At 31.2% G+C, this 27,050-nt stretch overlaps 1 protein-coding gene across 1 annotated transcript; it reads left to right on the plus strand.

The window, feature by feature from the left end:
* Positions 1–27,050, plus strand: LOC142239271 (uncharacterized). Its single transcript, XM_075311052.1, has 6 exons — positions 1–82; positions 213–476; positions 15,442–15,820; positions 19,204–19,458; positions 25,592–25,754; positions 25,821–27,050. Exons 1-6 carry the CDS (start codon positions 8–10, stop codon positions 25,936–25,938), a joined length of 1,254 nt encoding a protein of 417 aa, XP_075167167.1. The 5' UTR covers positions 1–7; the 3' UTR covers positions 25,939–27,050.

The raw sequence follows: 27,050 nt of genomic DNA on the forward strand, positions 1-27,050 counted from the left end.
ATCCAAAATGTTGGACATAACAAGAGACAGACCGGTAAAAGTTGCTGTAAAAGTTGCCGTTCCCGTTAGAGATCATCCAAAGGTAAGTAACCGTAAGCCCATAAGTCCCAATTTATTCGACTTCAATAATAAAACTTCCGTTGCCGTAATAAAAATGAAATTTCATTGTTTACTGGTTTATGTGTGTGTGTATGTTTTCATCAACTTTTCAGTTCAATTTTGTTGGCAAACTACTGGGACCCAAAGGTAACTCCATGAAACGCCTGCAAGAGGAAACTATGTGCAAAATGGCTGTACTTGGCCGTGGCTCGATGAGAGATCGCAAAAAAGAAGAAGAACTACGAGGCAGTGGCGATAGTCGTTATGCTCATCTCTTTGAGGATTTACATGTGGAAATATCAACATTTGCTGCCCCAGCGGAGGCACATGCCCGCATTGCTTATGCACTGGCGGAAGTGCGAAGATTTCTGGTGCCGGTAAGTTACAAAATAAATTGTTGTGACATTGTTGTCGTTTGGTATTGCTACTGTGAATGCTGTTGCCACAATTGTTTAAACAACGAATAATTATTGGTGGCATTGGCCATTATGAAGAGTGTGTGTACCTGTGTGTGGCTGTGTTTATGTGGCCTCAAAAGCATGAGAGTGACAACCAGTAGCCTTACTCTCTGTACCTGTTAAGGTTATCGAAATACTAACTCTCACATACTCTGTTACGCTTATGCATGTATGTAGTTTGTGGTTTACCAATAATGTCAGTACTAGATTACTATGTACATGTTAGAGAGAGATAGCGGAGGTAGACAAAAGAGAAAGCTTAAACCCACAAAACAACTTTGTAATGAAAACTAATAATTTGTGTAATTACTTTGTTGTACACAACTTTAGGTTATTAATGGGGAAAACTGATGTTCACATCAATGTGTGTGTGTGAATGAGTGTGAGAGCTATGCTTATATAGTAGTAAATAGACAAACGCATTATATTATCTATGGTTTGTGACATTTTGTGGCATGTCTCTTTCATTTGCTCTGCACACATATTCACTAACTTTGCAACTAATTGCAGTTGGCTACATTTAATTTCATTTTCCAAAAGTGTGTGCTTGTTATGTTCATTTTGAGCATCATCACAAGTGTACGTTAGGGAGAACATTTCTGGCAGATGTCATAAACATAAGCACTGAGGCAAAAATTTTGCAACAAATGAATGGCTCATTTAAAATTACAAGGTGACGAGGTCAACAAATACCCTTAGCTGTGACCATATGAAAAGATTTATTTATTTATGATTTGTTAATAAACTAGGATGGGTGTTACGAGGTTTGCCGTTTATTTGGTGGAATTAGCCAGCCCTAGTGTTGTAAACTGACAGCTCTATCGTAAAGCTTGACATATTTGATGTTATAACAGCAAATATGTCAAGCTTTGACATAAAGGGTGGTTAAAATGTCAAGGGCCTATTTATGAAATTATTATAATTTGATTTTATTATGATATATTGGTATTACTCAATTATGTATGGAACAAAATATCGGCCAAAATGGGCGCCACGACCTCGGTGGCACACCTTCATCCGATGGTCCAAATTTTCGATGACGCCGATGCATAATGGAGGTTCTATGCCGTTAATGTGCCGAATTATCGCATACTTTAGCTCTTGAATTGTTGCTGGCTTATCGACGTACACCTTTTCTTTCAAATAACCCCAAAGAAAAAAGTCCAACGGTGTCAATTCACATGATCTTGGCGGCCAATTGACATCGCCATTACGTGAGATAACACGGCCATTGAATTTGTTGCGCAAAAGAGCCATTGTTTCGTTAGCTGTGTGGCAAGTGGCACCGTCCTGCTGAAACCACATATCGTCCACATCCATATCTTCCAATTCGGGCCATAAAAAGTTCGTTATCATCTCACGATAGCGAACACCATTGACAGTAACTGCCTGACCGGCCTCATTTTGGAAAAAATACGGCCCGTTGATGCCGCCAGCCCATAAACCGCACCAAACAGTCACTCTTTGTGGGTGCATTGGTTTTTCGACAATCACTCTTGGATTCTCATTCGCCCAAATGCGGCAATTCTGTTTATTGACGAATCCGCTGAGGCGAAAATGTGCCTCATCACTGAAGATGATTTTCTTCGAAAATTGATCATCCACTGTTGCCATTTCTTGCAACCATTTAACACGTTGTTGGATTGTGTATGTCTTCATGGTTCAAATTGAGTAAGTCTGAAATAGAGAAATGTCAAATAAAATTCGAAAAAAAACTTGGCGTTTAGGTGTGGTTCACATTCACAGGGCCGATGTTGCCCTTACAATTTACGAACTCTATTTATAGGGCTGTTTTCTTTTTGCACTGGATACCCTACCGTGAAGGACTAAAAGAAAACAGAGTACTCGCTTATCCAGAACATCTCCAAAAATATACAATACTGTCATCAGCTGTTTAAAAACAATCACAGAAAAGAAGTTAAATCTTGCATTTTTAATATATGAAATGCTCAAATTTGCAATAAATATTTATTGCTGCGATTATTTATGACACTGTACCACTTTGAATTTCATGTTTTTTTTTATAAATTAGTCACAATAAGTTGCTATTGTGAATCACTTTATCAAAATACAATCCGGCAACATCAGCGCGACTTGCACTGATGAGTTGTTCTGGATAGAACACCAGTGCAACGATGTTCTGGATAGCCCATACAAATGTTGCATCCAGTGCTAAAAGAAAACAGCCCTTATGTTATTTACGGCACCGTAAATAATTCATCTCGCTCAAAAAAATAAAATTAAATCGTGAAAATTTTAGTGCGATTTTTTTTTACAACTTTCTATGTGGATTAACTCAACAACATTGCATCGACGAACTTTATTCAATTTTTGGCGATGAATCTATGGCAACGACCAGTGTTTATCGATGGTTTGGTGAATTCAACCGATTTCGTAGTTCACTCCAAGAAGAATTTCGTGTAGGTCGTTCAAAATCTGTCGTTGTTCCGAAAACCATTGTTGTAGTGTGGGCCAACCGATATTGCAAGATTGTCATGTGACCTATCGTGAAATTGAGACAACCTTAAGCATTAGTGGAACCCGTATATATTCAATATTGCATGAACATTTGTTCCCGTTGGATGCCACACAATGTGTCCATCGCTTAAAAAAGGCTTGTGTCAATTAGCCAAAAGAAGTGCTTCAAAAATACGATAGCGAAATACGTCAATGACATCGTATGAGCTCGAAAGTAAACAGCAGTCGACTGTATGGGTGTTTCAAGATGATCCAAATCCAACAAAAGTTTCTTGCGCCCGAAGCACTTCCAAGCATATGACCTCATGTTTTTTCGGAAAACTGGACATGTCACAATCGTACCACTAGAATAGCGCATAACAGTTAATTCATTTGTGGTCATTAGTTTGTCATCGGCTCAAACAACTGCATTGCAGATGAGTCTATCTCTTTATTTTTTATACCCACCACCATAGAATGGTAACAAATGGTAACACATCGAAATATCGATTTCCGACTATATAAAGTATATATATTCTTGATCAGCGAGAAATTCTAAGACGGTAACAGGTTGGCTGATAAGTCCCCGGTCTAACAAAGAAAAACACATTTTTATGTCAAAATTCGATTTTATTATTCAACATAGTTCCTTTCAAGAGCGATACAACGATTATAACGACCTTCCAATTTTTTTGATACCATTTTGGTAGTACTTCTTCGGTTTTGCCTCAAAATAGGCCTCAGTTTCGGCGATCACCCCTTCATTGCAGCCAAATTTTTTCCCTGCGAGCATCCTTTTGAGGTCTGAGAACAAGAAAAAGTCGCTGGGGGCCAGATCTGGAGAATACGGTGGGTGGGGAAGCAATTCGAAGCCCAATTCATGAATTTTTGCCATCGTTCTCAATGACTTGTGGCACGGTGCGTTGTCTTGATGGAACAACACTTTTTTCTTCTTCATATGGGGCCGTTTTGCCGCGATTTCGACCTTCAAACGCTCCAATAACGCCATATAATAGTCACTGTTGATGGTTTTCCCTTCTCAAGATAATCGATAAAAATTATTCCATGCGCATCCCAAAAAACAGAGGCCATTACTTTGCCAGCGGACTTTTGAGTCTTTCCACGCTTCGGAGACGGTTCGCCGGTCGCTGTCCACACGGTTTAAAAAGACTGTTTTTCATATGTTTGGCTATAAACATTATATGTTTGGAACACAAATTTTTAAACACAATATTTTTGAGTGCAAGCATATAATGTTCATAAACTAGCATAACATGTTTGGGACATATATGTTAATATGTTAGAACATATTATGTTTGGGACATAAAATGTTTGTAAATATAATATGCTTGGATGCAAACATATATTAATTTAGAAATAGCCTATAAACATATATGTGTTTAGTAGCTTGGAGCGCTATTTAACAGGGAGCGATATTGAATTAAGTTGGTGGTTGTTGCTTGTTATTACAAAATTAACATTTTATTTTTCCTTGGGCAATTGATCAGCTGCTTCTTTGATCCTTACAAACTGTGTGGTCCGCTGTTCGAATCCCCGTCCGGCAAAAGGTAAAATTAAAATAAAAAAAATCATACAATTGAATAATTTCTTCTACAATGTTTGTATTACAGAAAAAGGTGCTAAGAACTAAAAAATCTCGTGGAAGTGAGAAAGATGTGGGGGAATATACAATTGGGCAGAAACAAAATTTTGAGCATTCAGGTCGAAAACCTATGTTGTTAGCACCTATATTACCTGTTTATTTTCATAATTCATTATGATTGTAAATATATAAATAAATAAATAAAATTTTGAGAATTTTTTTAAGTATATAATAATTTTGGGTGCAAAATGCTTCCAAACATATTATATGTTCATATAATAACATATTGTTTTTTTTGGAAGACAACATTATTGAATTTGGATGCAAAAATACAAAATGTTTGGAACTTAGACTACCCAAACATATATTGTTTAGACCAATATGCTTTCAAACATATTATATATTGGAAGAGATCAAACATATAAATGTTTGGGCAATACCCAAAAATGTATATGCTTGAAGCAAAATATGTTTGGGAGTATATGTTACAGAAGCGATTTTTTGTGAGGGTGCACTCAGCCGACTGTCGATTGGACTCAGGAGTGTAGTGATGGAGCCATGTTTCATCCATTGTCACATATCGACGGAAAAACTCGGGTGTATTACGAGTTAACAGCTGCAAACACCGCTCAGAATCATCAACACGTTGTTGTTTTTGGTCAAATGTAAGCTGGCGCGGCACCCATTTTGCACAGAGCTTCCGCATATCCAAATATTGATGAATGATATGACCATTCATCAAACCATTCATCAAGCCGCCATCGTTTGCTTAAATGTGTAATTTCTAAAATATAATTCGTATCATTTCTCTTAAAATTCTTCAAAATTTTTAAACATGAGTGTTTCTGGAAAAACATCATTCATTACCAGTCAAATGCAGACAGGATATAGAACTTGAAATTTTTACTAACAGTCACATGTAAAAAGTTTCAATAACACTTCAAAACATGTTTAGTTTTATTCCACGAGAAACGATAAAACTCTTCAAAACTTCAAAAAAAAGTACACACAAAAAAGCCTCAAACTAAGTACGAAATGCAAACATTTACCAAATGTTTTTTGTATATAGTAAAATTACACACCTTGAGTATTAGAACTTATATTTACATAATTTGTTTTTATAAAAATATTTCTTTAAAAAACAGTTTTTAATTTTGTAGAAATTACGCTGATTTACTCTTATTACCACCTGCTAAAAGTTTTGTAAACATTAGGCGACGTTTGTGCGTAAACAGGGTTGCCAACAGTAACAATTTATTATGATTTTTTATTATCAATGTGTTGGTTAGTAAACCACAACTATATAAAAAATATTAAAAATGTACATTTAAAAAACTGACATTTTGTCGCAAAAATCGCGTTATCGGCCATAGTGAAATAATGGAAGAAATATTGAGACATTCAGTCGTTCGCTGTGCTACCAAAATTCATCATGAAATTCAAACATGATTTTTGATGCCGAAATATAATTTAAATTGCCCTGCACAATTATTTAAATTTAAATCAGACCACCCTATAATTGAAAGTTCCGTATCCTTGTTTATGTTAATAATGATTCCCGAAGCATAACATATGTATGTAGAATACAATTACCATAATATTTCTTTCAGTGTGTGTTTTAAAGTGTACTTCAAACTACTTTATGAGTAGTTCCATATCCATTCAAATGTACTACAACCATACGCTAGGATGCATTGAAAGGTTAACTACATTTGCCAATGATGCTCTTATAGACTACATAGTTAGACGTTATGTACATACGAGTGAGTGTATGCCAGTGTATGGAAGTGTGTGTGTTTTGTTATACACTCTTATGACCATTTGCAAATATGCATTTGTTGGTAGCTCTATGAATTTCTATGAGGACTTTGGTTCGAGTTGGATAAATGAATGAATGAATGGTTGAGTACGTGTGGGTGTGTGTGTGAGCGGGAGAGTAATATTTCATATGAACTCTATGGCAACATTTGCCATTAAATGTTGTTGTAAACAATATAACGCATGTGACAGTTGGCAATAGAAGTTTGCATTTGGTTGATGTTAGTTTATGATGCTCAACATCTCAACGAACTTTGGTCTTTATTACTACACTCTACGGCTGTTATTATAGATACGGTTATATTAGAGTCATACTTCAAAATTTAATGGCAAATAAAAATCTATAACTGAATAAACCAAAGGAACGTGGAAGATGTGTGATATCTACAACTTACACCAAGATATGTTTAATAGATTAGAAAACTGTTTTTGATTAACTGTTTACATTTTATAGGGATCTCTTCGCTGGATAGAATATTTTCAGCAAAGAATCTATTACGAAGTAAATGGTGATTTATGATTTTGACTAAAAAAGCCAACGAAAATCTTCAAATTATGTATATTTGACTTTATTTTAGTTCATGAAAATTATTTAGATTAGCTTAGGATAAAAAGAGGATTCAGGATATTCTGTCTCATGTCGGCTGACATACACCAAGCCAGCAGTCACTGTTGCCACAGTTTGTAGAATTCTACCAAAAAATTATAGATTTTTGACAAAATTTTCTATAGAAATACAATTTATAGAAATAAAATTTAATTCTATAAAAATAAAATTTTGACATAATTTCCACAGAAATAAACTTTTGACAAAATATTTTAAAGAAATAAATTTTTGGCAAAAAAAAATCTATAAACAAATTTTCTATAAAATTTTCTATAGAAATAAAATTTTGAAAAAACGTCTATATAAGTACAATTTTGATTAAAACAAATTTCTAATTTTCTATAGAAATAAAATTTTGACATAAAACTTCTATAGAAATAAAATTTTGACAAAACTTGGAAATGGAATTTGGGCAAAATTTTCTATAGGAACAAAATTTTGACAAAATTTTCTATTGAAATAAAATTTTGACAAAATTTTCTATAGAAACAAATTTTGTATAGAAATACAATTTTGACTATAGAAATAAAATTTTGACAAAATTTTCTATAGAAATAAAATTTTGATATTTTTTCATAGAAATAAAATATTAACAAAATTTTCTATAGGAATAAAATTTTGACAACATTTTCTATAGAAATAAAATTTTGACAATTTTTCTATAGAAATAAAATTTCGACAAAATTTTCTATAGAAATAAAATTTTGACAAAATTTCCTATAGAAATAAAATTTTGACAAACTCTTCTATAGAAATTAAATTTTGACAAACATTTTCTATAGAAATAAAATTTTGACCAAATTTTCTATAGAAATAAAACGTTGACAAAATTTTCTATAGAATTAAAATTTTGGCAACATTTTCTACAGAAATAAAATTTTGACAAAATTTTCCATAGAAATAAAATATTGAAAAAATTTTCTATAGAAATAAAATTTTGACAGAATTTTCTATAGAAATAAAATTTTGTATAGAAATACAATTTTGAGTATAGAAATAAAATTTTTACAAAAAAATTCTAGAGAAATAAAATTTTGACTAAATTTTCTATAGGAATAAAATTTTGATATTTTTCATAGAAATAAAATGTTGACAAAATTTTCTATAGAAATAAAATTTTGACAATTTTTCTATAGAAATAAAATTTCGACAAAATTTTCTATAGAAATAAAATTTTTTATAGAAATACAATACTATAGTCTAATAGAAATAAAATTTTGACAAAAAAATCTATAGAAATAAAATTTCGACAAAACTTTCTATAGAAATAGAATTTTGACAATTTTTTCTATAGAAATAGAATTTTGACAATTTTTCTATAGAAAAAAAATTTGACAAAATTTTCTATAGAAATAAAATGTTGACAAAACTTTCTAGGGAAATGGAGTTTTGACAAAATTTTCTATAGAAACAAAATTTTGACAAAATTTTCTATTGAAATAAAATTTTGACAAAAAAATTCTATAGAAATAACATTTTGATAAAAAAAACTTCTATAGACATAAAACATTGACAAAATTTTTTATAGAAATAAAATGTTGACAAAATTTCCCATAGATATAAAATTTTAACAACATTTTCTATAGAAATAAAATTTTTGACAAAATTTTCTATAGAAATCAAATTTTGACAAAATTTCTATAGAAATAACATTTTTCAAAATTTTCTAGAAATAAAATTTTGGCAAAATATTCTATAGAAATAAACTTTTGCTAAAATTTTCTATAGAAATAAAATTTAACAAAATTTTCTATGAAATAAAATTTTGACAAAGAAAGAATAAAAAAAATTTTGACAAAATTTTCTATAGGAACAAAATTTTGACAAGAAACTTCTATAGAAATAAAATTTTGACAAAACTTTCTAGGGAAATGGAATTTGGACAACATTTTCTATAGAAAGAACATTTTGACAAAATTTTCTATTGAAATAAAATTTTGACAAAAAACTTCTATAGAAATAAAATTTTGATAAAAAAACTTCTATAGAAATAAAACATTGACAAAATTTTCTATAGAAATAAAATGTTGACAGAATTTCCCATAGATATAAAATTTTAACAACGTTTTCTATAGAAATAAAATTTTTGACAACATATTCTATAGAAATCAAATTTTGACAAAATTTCTATAGAAATAAAATTTTTCAAAATTTTCTAGAAATAAAATTTTGGCAAAATATTCTATAGAAATAAACTTTTGCTAAAATTTCCTATAGAAATAAAATTTAACAAAATTTTCTATAGAAATAAAATTTTGACAAAGAAAGAATAAAAGAAAATTTTGACAAAATTTTCTATAGAAATAAAATTTTGAAAAAAACTTCTATAGAAATACAATTTTGACAAAATTTTCCATAGAAATAAAATTTTGAAAAACATTTCTATAGAAATAAAGTTTTGACAAAATGTTCTATAAAAATCAAATTTTGACAAAATGTTCTATAAAAATCAAATTTTGACAAAATTTTCTATAAAAATAAAATTTTGACAAAATTTTCTATAGAAGGAAAATGTTGACAAAAAACTTCTATAGAAATACAATTTTGACAAAATGTTCCAATTTACCACGGTCCCCGTGACTGTCGTCCTACTGTGCTTGAGTAATTCTCCAGACTTTTGTTATCTACTTTCGTCGCTGTTCCGACCGCTGCATTGAACTACATCGCTTTATGTGACTCCCGTGTCCATTCACCCAATTCGACCCTCGTTTCCTCTATTGGATTTGTCTTCTCTAAGGCAAATGAACACATGTGTGTCCTAGCTCTTATCGCAAGTTCGTATGTCTTTAACATACGTTTCCTCTTATTGCGGCATGTCCCGGTACCCATTTTATGTGGATTCTGCCTTCGTCGATCATGCTTTTGCATTCCAATACGCTTCGCGATCGCCTGCGATGTCTTCTATTGCCCTCTGTGAAAATGCTCACGTTTAGTGGCCTCCGAGCAACTTTAAATATTCCGTTATGACACGCTCTTCTGTCTGCAGAATTGTTTTGTGGTCCGGCAATTGGAGTTGGATCTCCGTGTCTGGGTCCTTCACTCCTACCCCCAGTACCGTCCACTCAACCGTCTTCGATCCGAAGGTGTAGCAGTTATTTCTCTCTGTTATCCCAGTCAGAAAGTCACACTCGGCAGCTATAACCACCTCAGGTATCACCAACCGTCTCGTTCTTCATATTTTGTGTTTCCGGTCCAACGTCTTCCAATATCATCGCGATTATTGCAGCTATGCTACCATTGTAGGTTAGGTTAGGTTGGTTCTGAAAGCCCCAGTCATCCCCAGATAATATGTACGTTGAACCCGTTGAAAAATGTCTATGTTGCACTTCCTCTGCATTGATGTCCACCAGACTATCGACACATATCGACGAATTGGCCTAAAGTTACACAGAAAAAAATATCACCAAAATATTTCCAATTAAAAAGTTAATTGAAGTTGAATATTTTTTCAATTAATAAATTAATTGATACAATTAACTTTTTAATCAAGATAGAACATAAAGTTAATTAAGTCAATGATTGAAAATTTTAAAATTTTTAATTAAAAAAAATAATTGATACAATTAACTTTTTAATCAAATTCGGAAGACTAAGTCAGTTTAAAAAAGTGATGAACATTTCTTAATCCAAATAAAAACTCTAAGCCAATTCAGAAAGTAATTGAAAATAGTTACCTTTTTAAATAAAAAATTAATTGGGGTTTGCATTCAAAATCAATTAAATTTTTAATTGAATCAATTAAAAAATTAATTGAAAATTGCTAATTACATCAATTAATATTTTAATCAAGAATTTTTTCTATGCCCAATTAAAACTGTGATTGATACTATCATTTTCGTGATTGAAGACATTTCAATTAAAAAATTAATTGGATCAATTAATTTCGTGATTGAATCAGAAAAAAAATTTTTTGTGTGTAGGTTAAAGTGGCAACATGATTTGATTCAGGCTCACTTAGACTATTCAGTCCAGTCAGGATTGACATTATTAAGCTCTCATGTATCCAGTGGGTCACCTTTGGATTTAGAACTCATTTAGAGACCACTGCTCTCCTGCACAGTGCCCAACCTCTGTAGATCTCTGTCCTCTCTTTGATGTAATCACTTCAAAAATGTTTCAAGAGAATAATGTTATTTTGGGAAGAGAAACATGGAACTACTGTATTTTTGACACTTTGGAACATTCCATAGTACCAAATGGAGTACAATTTCACTAACTCTTATATTCCAGCTATGTTGTCCTTTCTCCATTGGTTCATCGAAAATCATGTTTTCATTCCAACCGTATATATTTACCACTCTCTCCCATTCTCTCCCCCTTGTTCTCTATCACTCTCTTCAACCATAAAACTTGTTTACTTAGTTATTCCAGCCTTCATTCGATATAACCAACTATAGAATGTTAAACTTGTACTCTTATATGTACATACATAAGTAATGTGATTTTGTTTTAGCAATTTGTTCAATTTGTCAACCAATGATGCTTTTTAATAATGCCTAACCATAAATCAACCTTCTACGTACATAGTTAAACAATGGCATCAAACAAATGAACACAATAATAAATTTCGAATAGATAAAGATGTTGTCAGTACAATACATCATGGGTTATAATGAATGTGTATCAATTTGTGGTTATACCCCCATATCGTAATGAATGTATGCCATGCATGCAAGCAGACGTCAGTGAAAACCAATCAATTATGAAATATGATTTTTAATAAAACTTTGTTAGAGGTGAAAAAATCAAAATACCAAATATAATTAACGGACACTGATTTCACAATTTCTAAATATGACATATTTGGTAATATTCTAGCTGTGGGAGAAATTTCAGGACTCTTTGCTTGTAATACTGGAGAGCTGTGACGGACTAATATTCGATTTGGACTAAATTTTATTCCTATAGAAAGTTTTGTCAAAGTTTTCTTTCTATAGAAAATTTTGTCAACATTTCATTTCTATAGGAAATTTTGTCAAAATTTCATTTCTATAGGAAATTCTGTCAAAATTTCAATTTTATATGAAATTTTGTCAAAATTTTATTTTTATATAAAATTTTCTATAAACTTTATTTCTATATAAAATTTTTTATAAAATTTATTTCTATAGAAATTTTGTTAAAATTTTATTTCCAGAGAAAATTTTCTCAAAATGTTATTTCTATAGAAATTTTGTTAAAACTTTATTTCCATAGAAAATTTTCTCACAATTTTATTTCTATAGAAAATTTTCTCAAACTTTAATTACTATATGAAATTTTGTCAAAATTTCTCTACTATAGGAAATTTTGCCAAAATTTTTTTTCTATAGGAAATTTTGTCAAAATTACATTTTTATACGAAATTTTGTCAAATTCTTCTCAAAATTTAATTTATTTAGTAAATGTTGTCAAAATTATCATTTCAATAGAAAATCTTGTAAAAATTTCATTTCTATAGAAAATTTTGCAAAAATTTCATTTCTATAGGAAATTTTGTCAAAATTTCAATTTTATAGGCAATTTTTTCTATACTTCACTTCTATAGAAAACTTTGTCAAAATTTTCGTTTTATATAAATTTTTTTCTAAATTTCATTTCTTTATAAAATTTTGTCAGAATTTTATTTCTATATAAAATTTTTTCTAAATGTCATTTCAAAATTTCATTTCTATAAGAAATTTTGTCGAAATGTTACTTCTATAGGAAATTTCGTCAAAATTTCAATTCTTGCTATAAAAATTTTATTTTTTTCTTAATTTTATTTTTATATAATTTTTTTTCTAAATTTTATTTTTATATGATTTTTTTTTTTAATTTTATTTTTACATAAAATTTTCTCTAAAATTTATGTCTATATAAAATTTTGTCAAATTTTAATTCTCAAGGAATTTTTGTCAACATTTTATATCTATAGAAAATGTAATCAAACTTTAGGTTAGGTTAAAGTGGCAGCCCGTTTAAAATTCAGGCTCACTTAGACTATTCAGTTCATTGTGATAAGTACTTTCATTTCTATAGAAAATTTGTCAAAATTTTATTTCAATAGAAAATTTTGACCACATATTTTTGACAAACATTCTTGTAGTTTAGTCAACGGAATGTTTTTAAAGCTGAGATCAAAACAACAAATACAAATTTGATTTCCATAGAAAATTTTGTCTACATTTTATTTCTTATTGTTTTCCTTGATTTTCTTCGACCTTTTTTATGTTGTAATAATAAATTAATGATTTTTTCAAGCTCGAGGTCTTTTTTTGAATATTTTATTAATTTTCCCAATATTTCGTGATTGTCATATTGAATCGCTTCTTCAGGGGATCTGCAATAGATTTTAGGAAATTACAATTCATAAATATCACAGTATTAAAAAAATTATAAAATTCTATAAATTATTTTCTTTTAGTCAATAGTCATTGACTAAAAGAAAATAATTTATAGACTTATTTAAAATTTTATAATTTTTTTAATACTGTGATATTTATGAAATGTAATTTCTTAAAATCTATTGTAGATCCCCTGAAGAAGCGATTAAATATGACAATCGCGAAATATTGGGAAAATAAATAAAATATTCAAAAAAGACCTCGAGCTTGAAAAAATCATTAATTTAATATTTTATTTCTATTGAAAATTTAATTTCTTTAATTTTTTTTTCAAAATTTCATTTCTATAGGAATTTTTGTCAAAATTTAATTTCTATAGGAAATTTTGTCAAAATTTCCTTTCTATATGAAATTTTGTCAAAATTTCATTTCTATAGAAAATTTTATCAAAATTTCATTCCTATTGGAAATTTTCTCAAAATTGAATTTCTATAGAAAATTTTCTCAAAAATTTATTTCTATAGAAAATTTTGTCCAAATTTTATTTCCATAGAAAATTTTACCAAAATTTTATTTCTATAGAAAATTCCCTAAAAAATTTATTTTTGTTGAAAATGACATCAACTGGAAACTCAAAGTTGAACACTAGGTAGAAATTGGTACCCAAGAACAGATTCAAAATTTCTGAGGTTTCAAAATTGATAATTGGGAGAGACGATGGGACTGAGTGTATATGTGATGGATGCAGACACAATCGGGCACCTTGTCTTGAGGACACATGTATGACAAATACTTCTGTACCGATTTTAGCCCCCAAAAACCAGAGGGTTCTCTGCCAAACTCGTTGATAAATCGAAGATGTGTGATAGAATTTGGACCAGTGCAACCGTCGGGAAATCGACGAAAAAACTAAATGCGCGAGTAATATGACAGTGAGGAGGAATATTTAATCGCAATATGGCTGCTATAACGTCCCTCTACCTAACCTTATGCATTCTAGATCCCATCATATGAGGGAAGCAATTTTATGGACCCTTGCACAAATTTTAAATAAGGTAGCAGCTAGGTATGGTATCCTATTGACGTACTCCAGATGAAGAGAATGGTTCCATTAAAAAGATGAGATGGAGACACGAGACATTGAAAACTTGGTTCTCATTTCGTCTAATGATAACCTAACTTCAATATAATCAGATCTGCTATAGATGTTTGGATCTCATTTCAATCCCATTTCATTCTCATATCACATCGGTTCCGTTTTCACAGCATGGTTTATGTATTCTCAGATCACTCACTCTGGTTGATATTCTGTCCACTAAAGGAAGCCACCGTGGTGCAATGGTAAGCATGCCCGCCTTGCATAGAAAGTGTCATGGCTTCAAACCCTATTTATACCAGACATCAACAACTTTTTCCACTCTCAGTAATGCTGGTGACATTTTAATGTGTTCTAAAGCTTCTCTAAGTGCTTGGAGCACAATGTGAAACGCCGTTAGGACTCGGCTATAGAAAGAAGACTTCTTGACATTGAGCTAAATATAGAATCGGGCAGCACTCATTAATAAGAGAAAAGTTCACCACCTGTGCTATCACAATAGACTGAATAGTCTAAGTGAGCCTCAGCGGGCTACCGCTATATCTAACCGAACCCAAACATGGTATCATTTTATCGGTGTTAACTTCTAACTCGACATTAGATATGAGCACTTCACTTTCGTAAACGGATGTATTTGATAAACAGTGTTTTTTTATAGTTTGTAACCATTTCCATACTTTTGCCCTAAACACAAAATCGTCACTCATTTGCAGAAGACTCACTAAAAATTTTTAGATGGTATTTTAATGGTACTAAGACACTTGTTAAAAGGTTTGGCTTGAGGGGTTACCACAAACACACAAAAACAAAATTATAATTTCAATTTCTGGGCCTAGTCTTGTGCCACTTGCATATCCTTTCAGTTTTTATTTTTGCCAAGATACTTGAGATTTTTTTACCGCCTGAATATTTTGGACCGTCAACAGCATCATAGCCTAACAAGTGACACACTTTAACCTCACTTCTCACTTTCTTGGGTGGGCGGTTTACCATTGCAGGACTATCACGATGACATAAGACAAGAGCAAATGTGGGAAATGCAAGCTTTAACCACCACCACCAATGTGAATGGCAATAGCAGTAGCAGCAACAGCATTAACGCAGCCGGCCTCAATACCACCAACAACTGTAATAGCACCGGCAACGACCATGAGCACACCATTAGTCCAAATCATTTGATAGAGGGTGGCATCACAGACATGGATACATCGAACGATGACAAATCGGATGAGTCAACAGGTATGGATTGCTTAGCCAACGAGAAATTGGATAACACGGCATCACAATTGAGATTACGAGCAGCACCCAACAATATGGGTGTGGTAACGACAAATATTGCAGCAGATCCCTTGAAACTAACACAAAATACAACGCCAAGTAAGTAGAGAGAGAGTGTGGGAGAGAGAGAAGGAGAAGTATGAGAATTACTCCTTTTTAACACATATCAGAGATTATTCATTATATATAGATGGTCCGTTATACCAGAGACAATAAAATATATAGATGGTCCGTTCGCGTTAAATGTTATTTGAGAGTCCGAAGATTAAGAATAAATGAAGAAACTAAGAGCATGATTAAATTCACTTTGTCTTAGATAATTTTCAATTTTATTCAAAATTTTAACATGAATTCCTAAAAAATCCTATTTTCACAAAAAATGAGACCAAAAGTTACTAAATTAAATTTTAAGATAATTTGCTTTTTACGATCAACATAAAAGGATCAGACCATCACAATTTTAATAAACGCAATTTACACTACATTAAAGAAAAATTTCTTTAAAATAAATAAAAATTAATGAAAAGAAAATTTTGTCAAAATTTTATTTCTATAGGAAATGTTGTCAAAATTTCATTTCTATAGAAAAATTTTTCTAAATTATATTTCTATATAAAATTTTCTCTAAAATTTTTTTCTATGTAATTTTTTTTTTTCAAATTTTAATTATATAGGAAATTTTGTAAACATTTGATTTCTATAGAAAGTTTAATCAAACTTTCATTTCTATAAGAAATTTTGTCAAAATTTCATTTCTATAGGAAATTTTGTCACATTTTCATTTCTATAGAAAATTCTCTCTAAATTGTATTTTTATATATATTTTTTCTAAATTATATTTCTTTATTTCTATATAACATTTTGTCAAATTTTAATTCTATAGGACATTTTGTCAACATTTTATTTGTATAGAAAGTTTAGTCAAACTTTCATTTCAATAGAAAATTTTGTCAAAATTTTATTTTTATAGCAAATTTTGTCAAAATTTTATTTTTATAGCAAATTTTGTAAAAATTTTATTTTTATAGCAAATTTTGTCAAAATTTCATTTCTATAGGAAATTTTGACATAATAATTTTATAGGAAATTTCGTCAAAATTTCAATTCTTAACTCCCTAAAAATTGTATTTAGTTTATTTATTTATTTATATTTTTTTTCATTTTATTTAATTTTTTTTAAAGCCTAGATTTAAAGCTAGATAACTTCCAAAAACTGTCTTAATTAAAACAAGTTCAAAAATTTGCTGTAAGGCTGTTTTTCTTTAAATTAAAGCCGTATATTTTTTAAGTAAGGCAAACCTTCCCTAAAATAAAGAAAATATTTCTGATATAAAGAAATAGCCCCTAAAGGGTGATACGGTCAAGGGTAAACGCGTGTAAATCGGTGAAATCGTTTATTTAAAAAATCAAATTAAATTTCTTTTTCTAGTTCAATTAGTATAAAATTCAGGAAAAATATTCAGTTAGGTTTTCGCTTTTTCAAATCCGAATTGCCGGGCCTCACGCTTGACACCTGCCATCAGATTTTGTACAGCCACCTTGTCCACCTTCTTCGCCGCAGAAAACCAGTTTGCCTTGAACTGCTGCTCGTCCTTAGCAGTTTTTTTGGTCTTCTTTAGGTTCCGCTTGACAATAGCCCAGTATTTCTCAATTGGGCGGAGCTCTGGCGTGTTGTGAGGGTTCTTGTCCTTGGGAACCAACTGCACGTTGTTGGCGGCGTACCACTCCATGGCCTTTTTACCGTAATGGCAAGATGCCAAATCCGGCCAAAACAGTACGGAACAACCGTGTTTCTTCAGGAAAGGCAGCAGACGTTTATTCAAACACTCTTTCACGTAAATTTCTTGGTTGACAGTCCCGGAAGCTATGACAATGCTGCTTTTCAAGCCACAGGTACAGATGGCTTGCCAAACCAGATATTTCTTTGCGAACTTTGACAGTTTTATGTGCTTGAAAATATTTGCTACCTTTCTCCTTCCTTTTGCCGTATAAAACTCCTCTCCCGGAAGCTGCTTGTAGTCGGCTTTGACGTAGATTTCGTCGTCCATTACCACGCGGTCAAACTTCGTCAGCATCGTCGTGTACAGCCTCCGGGATCGCGCTTTGGCCGTCGTATTTTGTTTATCATCGCGATTTGGTGTCACTACCTTCTTGTAAGTCGATAGTCCGGCTCGTTTTTTGGCTCGATGCACGGTTGTAGACGATACACCCAGCTTATTTGCGGCATCTCGGAGAGAGAGGTTAGGGTTTCGCTTGAAACTACCGGCAACTCTCTTTGTCGTCTCAGCGGCTTCCGGTTTTCGATTATCCCCCGAACCAGACTTCCTGGCTGTCGACAAACGTTCCCCAAACACTTTAATTACATTTGTAACGGTTGATTTGGCAACTTTTAGCGATTTTGCCAGCTTTGCGTGCGAGTAGCTCGGATTTTCGCGAAGCGCGAGCAAAATTTCGATACGCTGCTCTTCTTGCTTGGACGACATTTCGACAACTGAAGAGTGAATTCCAAAATCAAAATAGGAGCAACATTCTACACACACACACCTTCAAAATGAGGGGTGTTCAGGGTTTTTAAATGCAAAATTAAAAGAAATACGTCAAGTTTATATTGACCAAATTTTGACCGTATCACCCTTTAAATTGTCTGAGATATAGAACCTTTGTATTAAAAGTAAAACAAGTCACAAGTTTTTTTTTTTTTAATCTAAATATTAATTATTTTAGAAACAAAAAACAGCGTTGGTTTTATTTTATAGAGCATAAATTTAAAGCTAGATTCTTTTTTAAAGTAAACGCTGTCTTTATTTTACTTTTTTATTTTATAGGCCCTTGATTTGAAGGTGTATAATTCCGTAAAAAATATTATTTTTTTTCATTTCATTTTATTCTTTGTGTTTTGTTTTAGACCCTAGATTTAAACCAAGATGAATTGTCTGTATTTTTTTTTTTTTTTTTTTCATTTTATATATTTTTTATTTTTACAGATAGATAACTCTCTCTCTATATAACTCTCTAAAAATGTCTTCATTTTATTTATTTTTTTTTTTTTTAATTTTATCTAAAGATTAAATAATTTTATCTAGATCTAAAGCCAGATAACTCCCTAAAAACTCCCTTTATTTTATTTTATTTTATTTTATTTTATTTTTTTCCCTTTATAGGCCCTAGATTTAAAGCTAGATAACTCCCTAAAAATTGCATTTTTTTTAATTTTATGGAGCCTAGATTTAAAGCCAGATAAATCCCTAAAAACTGTCTTAACTTTATTTTTTACTTTATAGAGCCCAGATTTAAAGCTAGATAACTCCCTAAAAATTTAATTTTTTTTAATTTTATGGAGCCTAGATTTAAAGCCAGATAAATCCTTAAGAGAAGATCAAAATCCGTGAATATTTTTTTTTTTTTTTTTGAGAGAAACGAACCATCTATATAATTTATAAGCAATGAATTATGCCTTAATAATTCCCTGTATTTTGTTGCAGTTCATCATCCCTGTGCCATGACGGTAACACTCCAGCATCAACTATCAGCGGTGGCTGCTGCTGCAGCCGGTATGGGTGGCATTTTGAAACCTTCACCGGCAGCTGTCACTGGTTTGGCCCCCACCCAGCCCTCTACAGGCTTGGCTTTACCACCCAGCGAAACGGATACAACAGCTGCCTCTGCTTTGACTTTTTTAGAAACTTCGGGAACACTATTACATCCTGCCCTGAGAAATGTTAAGGCCATTAATATAGGTAGGTTTACCAATAAAAAAACCATTTAGTAGTAATAGATTAATTTTCGTTAATGTTAAGTCTTCATATACGACGGTTAAGGTGAGTACTAAGTTCGAGTTTAGCCGCTAAAATCGCACTTTTTCACGATTACTTTTCTTTAATAATACTTTTTAAGGAATACAATCTTTGTGAAAACTTGCTTTGGGCTATTCCCCATCAAGTTATAATAAAATCTGCAACAAATATGTATAATTTTATGCCTTTTTTACTGTTTTAGTTTGCACTTTAGTGAAAAAACTCGAACTAATACCCACCTTTAGCCGATAATTATTAAGCTTAAAGCTTTTTGGAAAAAAAAACCAGCATTACGCCAAAAATAAATTTTCTTCGAACTACGGACCAAATACACCAACGAATTCAAGAGAATATAAGAGACAGATCAGCATATCGTGAGACCATTATATCAGTTGGTCGGTGGCATGGAGGCATTTGTGAAGCGTGTATGTTTTTTTTTCATTTTTCCCTCGATTCAATTTCGAATCGGCCTAAAAAATCTTATGAACAGCCCAATAATCCTTCTACTCTTCTATGTCTTTATTTCAGTTTTAAATAAATAGTCTAATAAAAAATTACAACAAAAATCTATTCCTTACAAATCCTTATAAACATCTGAATTTTTATAAGAAAAACATATTTTGCTCTTGTCGCTTAAATAGAGCTTAATTAATCAAAATATCGAAAATTCCTCACAATCTTGCAAAAATCTCTCCAAACTACATGTCCTACAACGAAAAGGAGCTTAAATCGTGATCACCCCCAAAACTAAAAAAATCCATCGGAAAATTTATTATTAATAGGAACTTAATTCGTGACCATCCTTAACAAATTAAAAATTCGATCAATATTCTGGAAAAAATGAAATTTTTATATGAAAAAACTTATTTTAAAAGTGAGTATAGTTCGTGATTACTCGAAAAAAACGAATACTCCTGAGAAAAATTTGGAATTTTCATACGAAAAACTTATTTTACTCGTTTCTCCGAAACTAAGCAGCATAGAGCGAAAAGGATCTTAAATTGTGATCACCCCCAAAAATTTAAAAAATTGAAAAAAAAAAATCTTCTAAAAACTTACTATGAATAGGAACTTAATTCGTGATGATCCCTAACGAATTAAAAATTTGATCTAAATCCGGAAAAAAACGAAATTTTTATATTCAAAAATGAGAATAGTTCGTGATCTCCATAAAAAATTCTGAAAAAAATCGGAATTTTCATACGAAAAACGTATTTTGCTCGTATCTCCCTTTCGCTAGAGCGAAAAGGATCTTAAATCGTGATCACTCCCAAAAAAAAGCATTTAAAAACTTATTATGAATATGAACTTAATTCGTGATTATCCCTAACGAATTAAAAATTCTATTCAAATTATTTGTATAATATATTTTTTTTTAAAGCAGCATATTTCGTGAAACTCCTAAAAATCGAAAACTCCATCCAAATCCTGAAATAATATCGGATTTTCTATATGAAAATTTTATTTTGGTCGTATCTATTAACATAGAAAGACTTCGAAGAGCGAAATCTAGAAAAACAGCAAAATTGTTAATGAATAATTTATTATGAAATGGAGCTAATTCGTAATCGACACCAAAAAGTCAAAAATTCCATACAAATCCTACAAAAGGAAAATAATTTCTACTTTTATATGAAAAATTTATTTTGCTCATATTGTGTAAACTAAGCAACGTAGAGCAAAAAGAGGTTTAATTCGTGACCAAAAAATCAAAACCTCCATCCAAATCTTGAAAAAAACGGAGTTTTTATATTCACCCAAATCCTGAAAAATCGGAATTTTTACATGATCGTATCTACTAAACTAAGCATTGTGGAGCAAAAAGGTACATAATTCGGTATCACCCCCAGAAAATGGAAAATTGCATACAAATCACAAAAAAAACCCTAAATTTTTAATGAATAATTTATTTTAGAAAGGATCACCACAAAAAAATTAAAAATTCCATCCAAACTCTGAATTTTTTTTTGAAAGGAAAAAATCGAAAACTCCATCCAAATCCGGAAAAAATTGGAATTTTTGTATAAAAAACTTAGTTTGCTCTTATCTCCTAAACTAAGCGCCGAAGAGCGAAAAGGAGCTTAATTTGTGATAAACTTTAAAAAAAAAAAACAAGTATATACAGCAGTAAGTTCGGCCGGGCCGAATCTTAAATACCCACCACCATGAACCAAATATTAGGGGTTCCTTTGAAATGTCAGGAGGGCTTGAGGACTTGAGGACACTTCCCGAAGATAAATTTAAAGATTTCACCTATGAGGACTATATCAGATTCTGGATTTATAAGAACCATTTTTGTTTGAGTTTTAGAGGAATCATTAACATCTCTTGTAAGTGTGCAAGAAAATTATAAAATAACGTTTTGATTTGAAATCTTAAATCTGTAGAAGTAAAATCTGGAAATTTTGCATTGAGTTTCAAGCAATTTTCATGATAAGTGCGCTTTCTACACCCTCAAGAAGTGAAGTCGGTCTATATGGAGGCATTACCAAATGGACCGATAAAAACTTAATCCGATACACGTTTTTGTGAGCCTAAAATACCAGAATATTTACAATTTAAGGCAAATAAGATAAAAACTACGGTTTCTAGAAACCCAAGGAGTTAAATCGGGGGATCGTTCTTATGGGGACTATACTAAAATATAGACCGATACTCACCGTTTTCAGCATACCTCTTTATGACCCGAAAATACCTCTAGATTTCCAATTTCAGGCAAATAGGATAAAAACTTCGGATTCTAGAAGCCCAAGAAGTAAAATCGGGAAATCGGTCTATATGGAGGCTATACGAAAATATGGACCGATACTCACCATTTTCGACACACCTCTTTATGGTCCTAAAATACCTCTAGATTTCCAATTTCAGACAAATTGGATAAAAACTACGGTTTCTATAAACCCAAGACCCCAAATCGGGAGGTCGTTTTATATGGGGACCATACCAAAACATGGACCGATACTCACAATTTTTGGCGCACGTATTTGTGGTTCTACAATACCTCTAGATTTCCAATTTCAGGTAAATTGAATAAAAACTGCGGTTTCTATAAGCCCAAGGAGTAAAATCGGGAGATAGGCCTATATGGGGCTATACCAAAATATGGACCGATACTCACAATTTTTGGCACACGTATTTGTGGTCCTACAATACCTCTAGATTTCCAATTTCAGGTAAATTGAATAAAAACTGCGGTTTCTATAAGCCCAAGAAGTAAAATCGGGAGATCGGTCTATATGGGGGCTATACCAAAACATGGACCGATACTCACTATTTTTGGCACACCTCTTTATGTCATAAAATACCTCTAGATTTCAAATTTCAGGAAAATTGGATAAAAACTACGATTTCTATAAGCCCAAGACCCCAAATCAGGAGGTCGGTGTATATGGGGACTATATCAAAACCTGGACCGATATAGCCCATCTTCGAACTTGACCTGCCTGCAGACAAAAGACGAGTTTGTGCCAAATTTCAGCACGATTGCTTCATTATTGAAGACTGTAGCGTGATTACAACAGACAGACAGACAGACGGACATCGTTATATCGTCTTAGAATTTCTCCCTGATCAAGAATATATATACTTTATATAGTCGGAAATCGATATTTCGATGTGTTACAAACGGAATGACAAACTTATTATACCCCAGTCACCATTCTATGGTGGTGGGTATAAAAATTAAAAACTCCATCCAAATCTCGAAATTTGAATTTTTATATGATCGTATCTCCTAAACTACGCATCGTGGAGCTAAAAGGAGCTTAATTTGTTATCACCCCCAGAAAATGGAAAATTTAATACAAATCTAAAAAAAATAATGAATAATTTACTTTAGAAAGGATCACCACAAAAAAAATCAAAAATTCCATCCAAACTCTGAAAAAAATTAAAGGAAAAAAATAGAAAACTACATTCAAATCCTGAAAAAATCGTAATTTTTATATAAAAAAAATATTTTGCTCATATCTCCTAAACGAAGCGCCGTAGAGCGAAAGTGAGATTAATTTGTGATCACCCCAAAAATAAAAAATTCCATCCAAATTAAACAAAAATGTATGAAAAAATAGGAACTTTTTATAAAAAAGAAACAAAACTTCCATCCAAATTCGGAAAAAAATTGTATGAAAAAAATTGAAAACTCCATACAAACCCGGAAAAAACGGAATTTTTATATAAAAACTTAATTTGCTCATATCTCCTAAACTAAGCGCCAAGGATCAACCTAGAAAATTCAAATATTCCATCCAAATCCCAAAAAACTCTGAAAAAAAATTTAAAGAAAAAATCCATCCAAATCCCGAAAAATTCAAATTTTTATATGAACAACTTAATTTGATCATATCTCGTCCTAGAGCAAAAAGAAGCGTCGTAGAGCGAAAAGGAACTTAATTTGTGATCAACCTAGAAAATTCAAATATTCCATGCAAATGCCGAAAATTTTAAATTTTGTATATGAACAACTTAATTTGATCATATCTCATCCTAGAGCAAAAAGGAGCTTGATACCATCCAAATCCTGAAAAATATGAATCAAAATAAAAAAGAAACAAATATTGCATCCAAATTCGGAAAAAATTGTATGAAAAAAATTGAAAACTCCTGAAAAAATCGGAATTTTTATATAAAAACTTAATTTGCTCATATCTCCTAAACTAAGCGCCATAGAGCGAAAAGGATCAACCTATAAAATTCAAATATTCCATCCAAATCCCAAAAAGTTAAATTATTATCTCGTCCAAGAGCAAAACGGAGCTTAATTCATGATTACCCACAAAAAAAATTGACAATTCCATCCAAATCCTGAAAAATAGGAATTTTTATATAAAAAACTTATTTTGCTCATATCTCCTAAACTATGCGTCCTAAAGCTTAATTCGAACCAAAGAATCAAAAATTTTATCCAAATCGAACAAAATTTTGATTATTACGCTAATAGAAAAAGTTTCGTTATATTAAAGAAATATGTCATTAATAACACTAGCCAACAGTCGTTTTGTGAATTGGTTCTAGCATAATTTTTCTCATTGATTTTGACCTACTAAACATGAAAATGAGTTTTAAAAAATTTTCTGTCGATTGGTTTTCGAGATACAAATTTTTGAACTTTTTTTATTAATTTTTGGAGGTACACTTACAATTTTGAGCATATTTTTCGTCTTCTTTGACCTATTTGATCCTACTACTACTCAAATTAAAGAAAATTGAGCCGTCTACAACTCATTCTCAGATTTGGTCTTTTCGGTCTTTTACCAAAAAAATTATAAGTCCGCTATTTGTTGTAAGATTTTGTTAAGTAAGAGCATTTTTCAGCTATACGCAAAAAATGCCGTTGCATCGTGTTTTATATTTTATATGAATTTTTATATGGTTTTTCTGTCACATTTTTACTAAAAAACGCCGTTTTTTCTTTTTAAGCCGCCAACATCCAAACTACTTACCCGATTTGAAAATTTTCTGAGAATGAGTTGTAGACGGCTCAATTTTTTTTAATTTGAGAAGTAATAGGATCAAATAGGTCAAAGAAGACGAAAGATATGTTCAAAATTGTAAGTGTACCTCCAAAAATTAAAAAAAAAAAGTTTAAAAATTTGTATCTCGAAAACCAATCGACAGAAAATTTTTTAAAACTCATTTTCGTGTTTAGTAGGTCAAAATCAATGGGAAAAATTATGCTAGAAACAAATAACAGAGAAAATTTTGTTATTTGTGACCTAGTGTAATGAGCCAATAAAACAAATTCGTGAATACAATGAAATTTTTCGATATTATGACGAATATTCTGTTAATCAACGTAACATAACGTTTCGTACTATTAACGAATATTTTCATTGTATTAATGAAAATGTTTCGTTATATCAATGAAAAAATTTCGTTTGCTCAATTTTAATTAAATTTTCTTTGTGTGTAGCAAAACAAAATGTTTTCTCAACTATCATCCTTAACTTTAATTGGTAAATAGCATATATGAAATCTTGGATATTTGCCACTTTATACTCCGTAATAGTTTATTTTTTATTTTTTGTTGTTGTATTTTTTCGTATTTTTTATGATTTTGAAAATTTTCTCTTTTCAGCTGGTAACTTAACACGAAAACGTCCCTTATTGGGTGTCCCACGATCCAGCATGAATCCGACCAAACGCACGGTTATGACACTATTAGCTAGAACCAAAAATGCACAAGCCCTGCATACGGTACGAAATCCTGTAACAACTCCCACGCCCACACATTTTGCAGAGTAAGTAGAAACACAAAAGCGTATTATCTTGAAGTTACAGTTAATTTTTAGTTATCGCGTTTTTAGTCCATTGCAAATGTTGGCCTCACCCTTTATAATACCCCACCATCATCAGACAATGGAACATCATCACCATCAGACCATGTTGCCATTGTCTAAAGAGAGTCTGAGTCAAGGTGTTTAAATAGTCATGGAGTGAGAACATCAAACGGAAGGATGTGAAGACCAAACGATGAAAAACAAAAACAAACAAAAAACACTACAATGGATAAGAAAAAGTAACAACAAAACCAACAACAACAACTGTAAATGCGATCCTAAAGTAGAAGAAGAAATAAGAAATATACCCCGCCTCCTTAAACTACAAAGTAGATACACACCCATACACAGAAATATACTTGTTTATACTTACACACACACATCCATACACACTTATTAAACATTTCAAGTCACTGCTATGCAAACATGAAAATATTCGTATTCAAGCATGTGGCAAATGCAAACAAAAGCAACAGGAAAAGGAAATAACAGACATATATACTACATCGCTTACACATACATCTACAATCACTCATACTGGGCAAACAAAGCATTGCATTTAAAAAAGTGAAAAAAATATATACACGAATTAAATACGCATATTTACAGGCAAATATTTCTCACAAAACCCACACACACATACACATTGTTTATTATACGATCCTTTAAGTTAACACCAACGACAACAGCAACAACACTTCAACAAACAAGCAAACAAACCGAATAAACAAAAAACAAAGTATTTATATATTTACAAAACAAACGAAACAAGTGAAATTTATGAAATTGATTTACTTTATGATGGAAGATGAAAGAAAAAAAAAACAACAAAAACTGGATTAAAAATAATACCAAATTTAGGGACTAAACGTAATTTTAAGCTATAAGAATATTTCAAAAATAATCACATATAAAACACACACACTCTAAACTAAACAAAAATAAAAAAAGAAACAAACAAGTAAAGAAAACTCAATTAAAAGACGTACTCTGTTCTGTCTAACGTACACTAGGTAAATTCAAAGATAATTGAGAAGAAGATGCAGTCTTGTCATAGCAAAACTGAAGCACCAGAGGACTCTACCAACAAAATATCATAAAGTTTGCGTCGACGTGTCTCTCAAATGTACTGCCGTTTGCGTCGGAAAATATCATAACATTAGCGTTTTTCATAAATTTCTGAATAAAAACCCACAAAAGCAATACCAAAACGATTGTAGAAAATTAAAATAAAACGTATGTGTATTTTAAAGCGAA

The sequence above is a fragment of the Haematobia irritans genome, chromosome 5 (assembly GCF_050003625.1).
Source record: "Haematobia irritans isolate KBUSLIRL chromosome 5, ASM5000362v1, whole genome shotgun sequence".
Lineage (NCBI taxonomy): Eukaryota > Metazoa > Arthropoda > Insecta > Diptera > Muscidae > Haematobia > Haematobia irritans.

Bases quoted from the DNA above. Each gene is read 5' to 3' on its own strand.
- LOC142239271 (XM_075311052.1), top strand. From the start codon at position 8: ATGTTGGACATAACAAGAGACAGACCGGTAAAAGTTGCTGTAAAAGTT. The intron at 83-212 runs GTAAGTAACCGT...TCAACTTTTCAG, and splicing joins CCGTTAGAGATCATCCAAAG to TTCAATTTTGTTGGCAAACT. The intron at 477-15,441 runs GTAAGTTACAAA...TTACCATTGCAG, and splicing joins TGCGAAGATTTCTGGTGCCG to GACTATCACGATGACATAAG.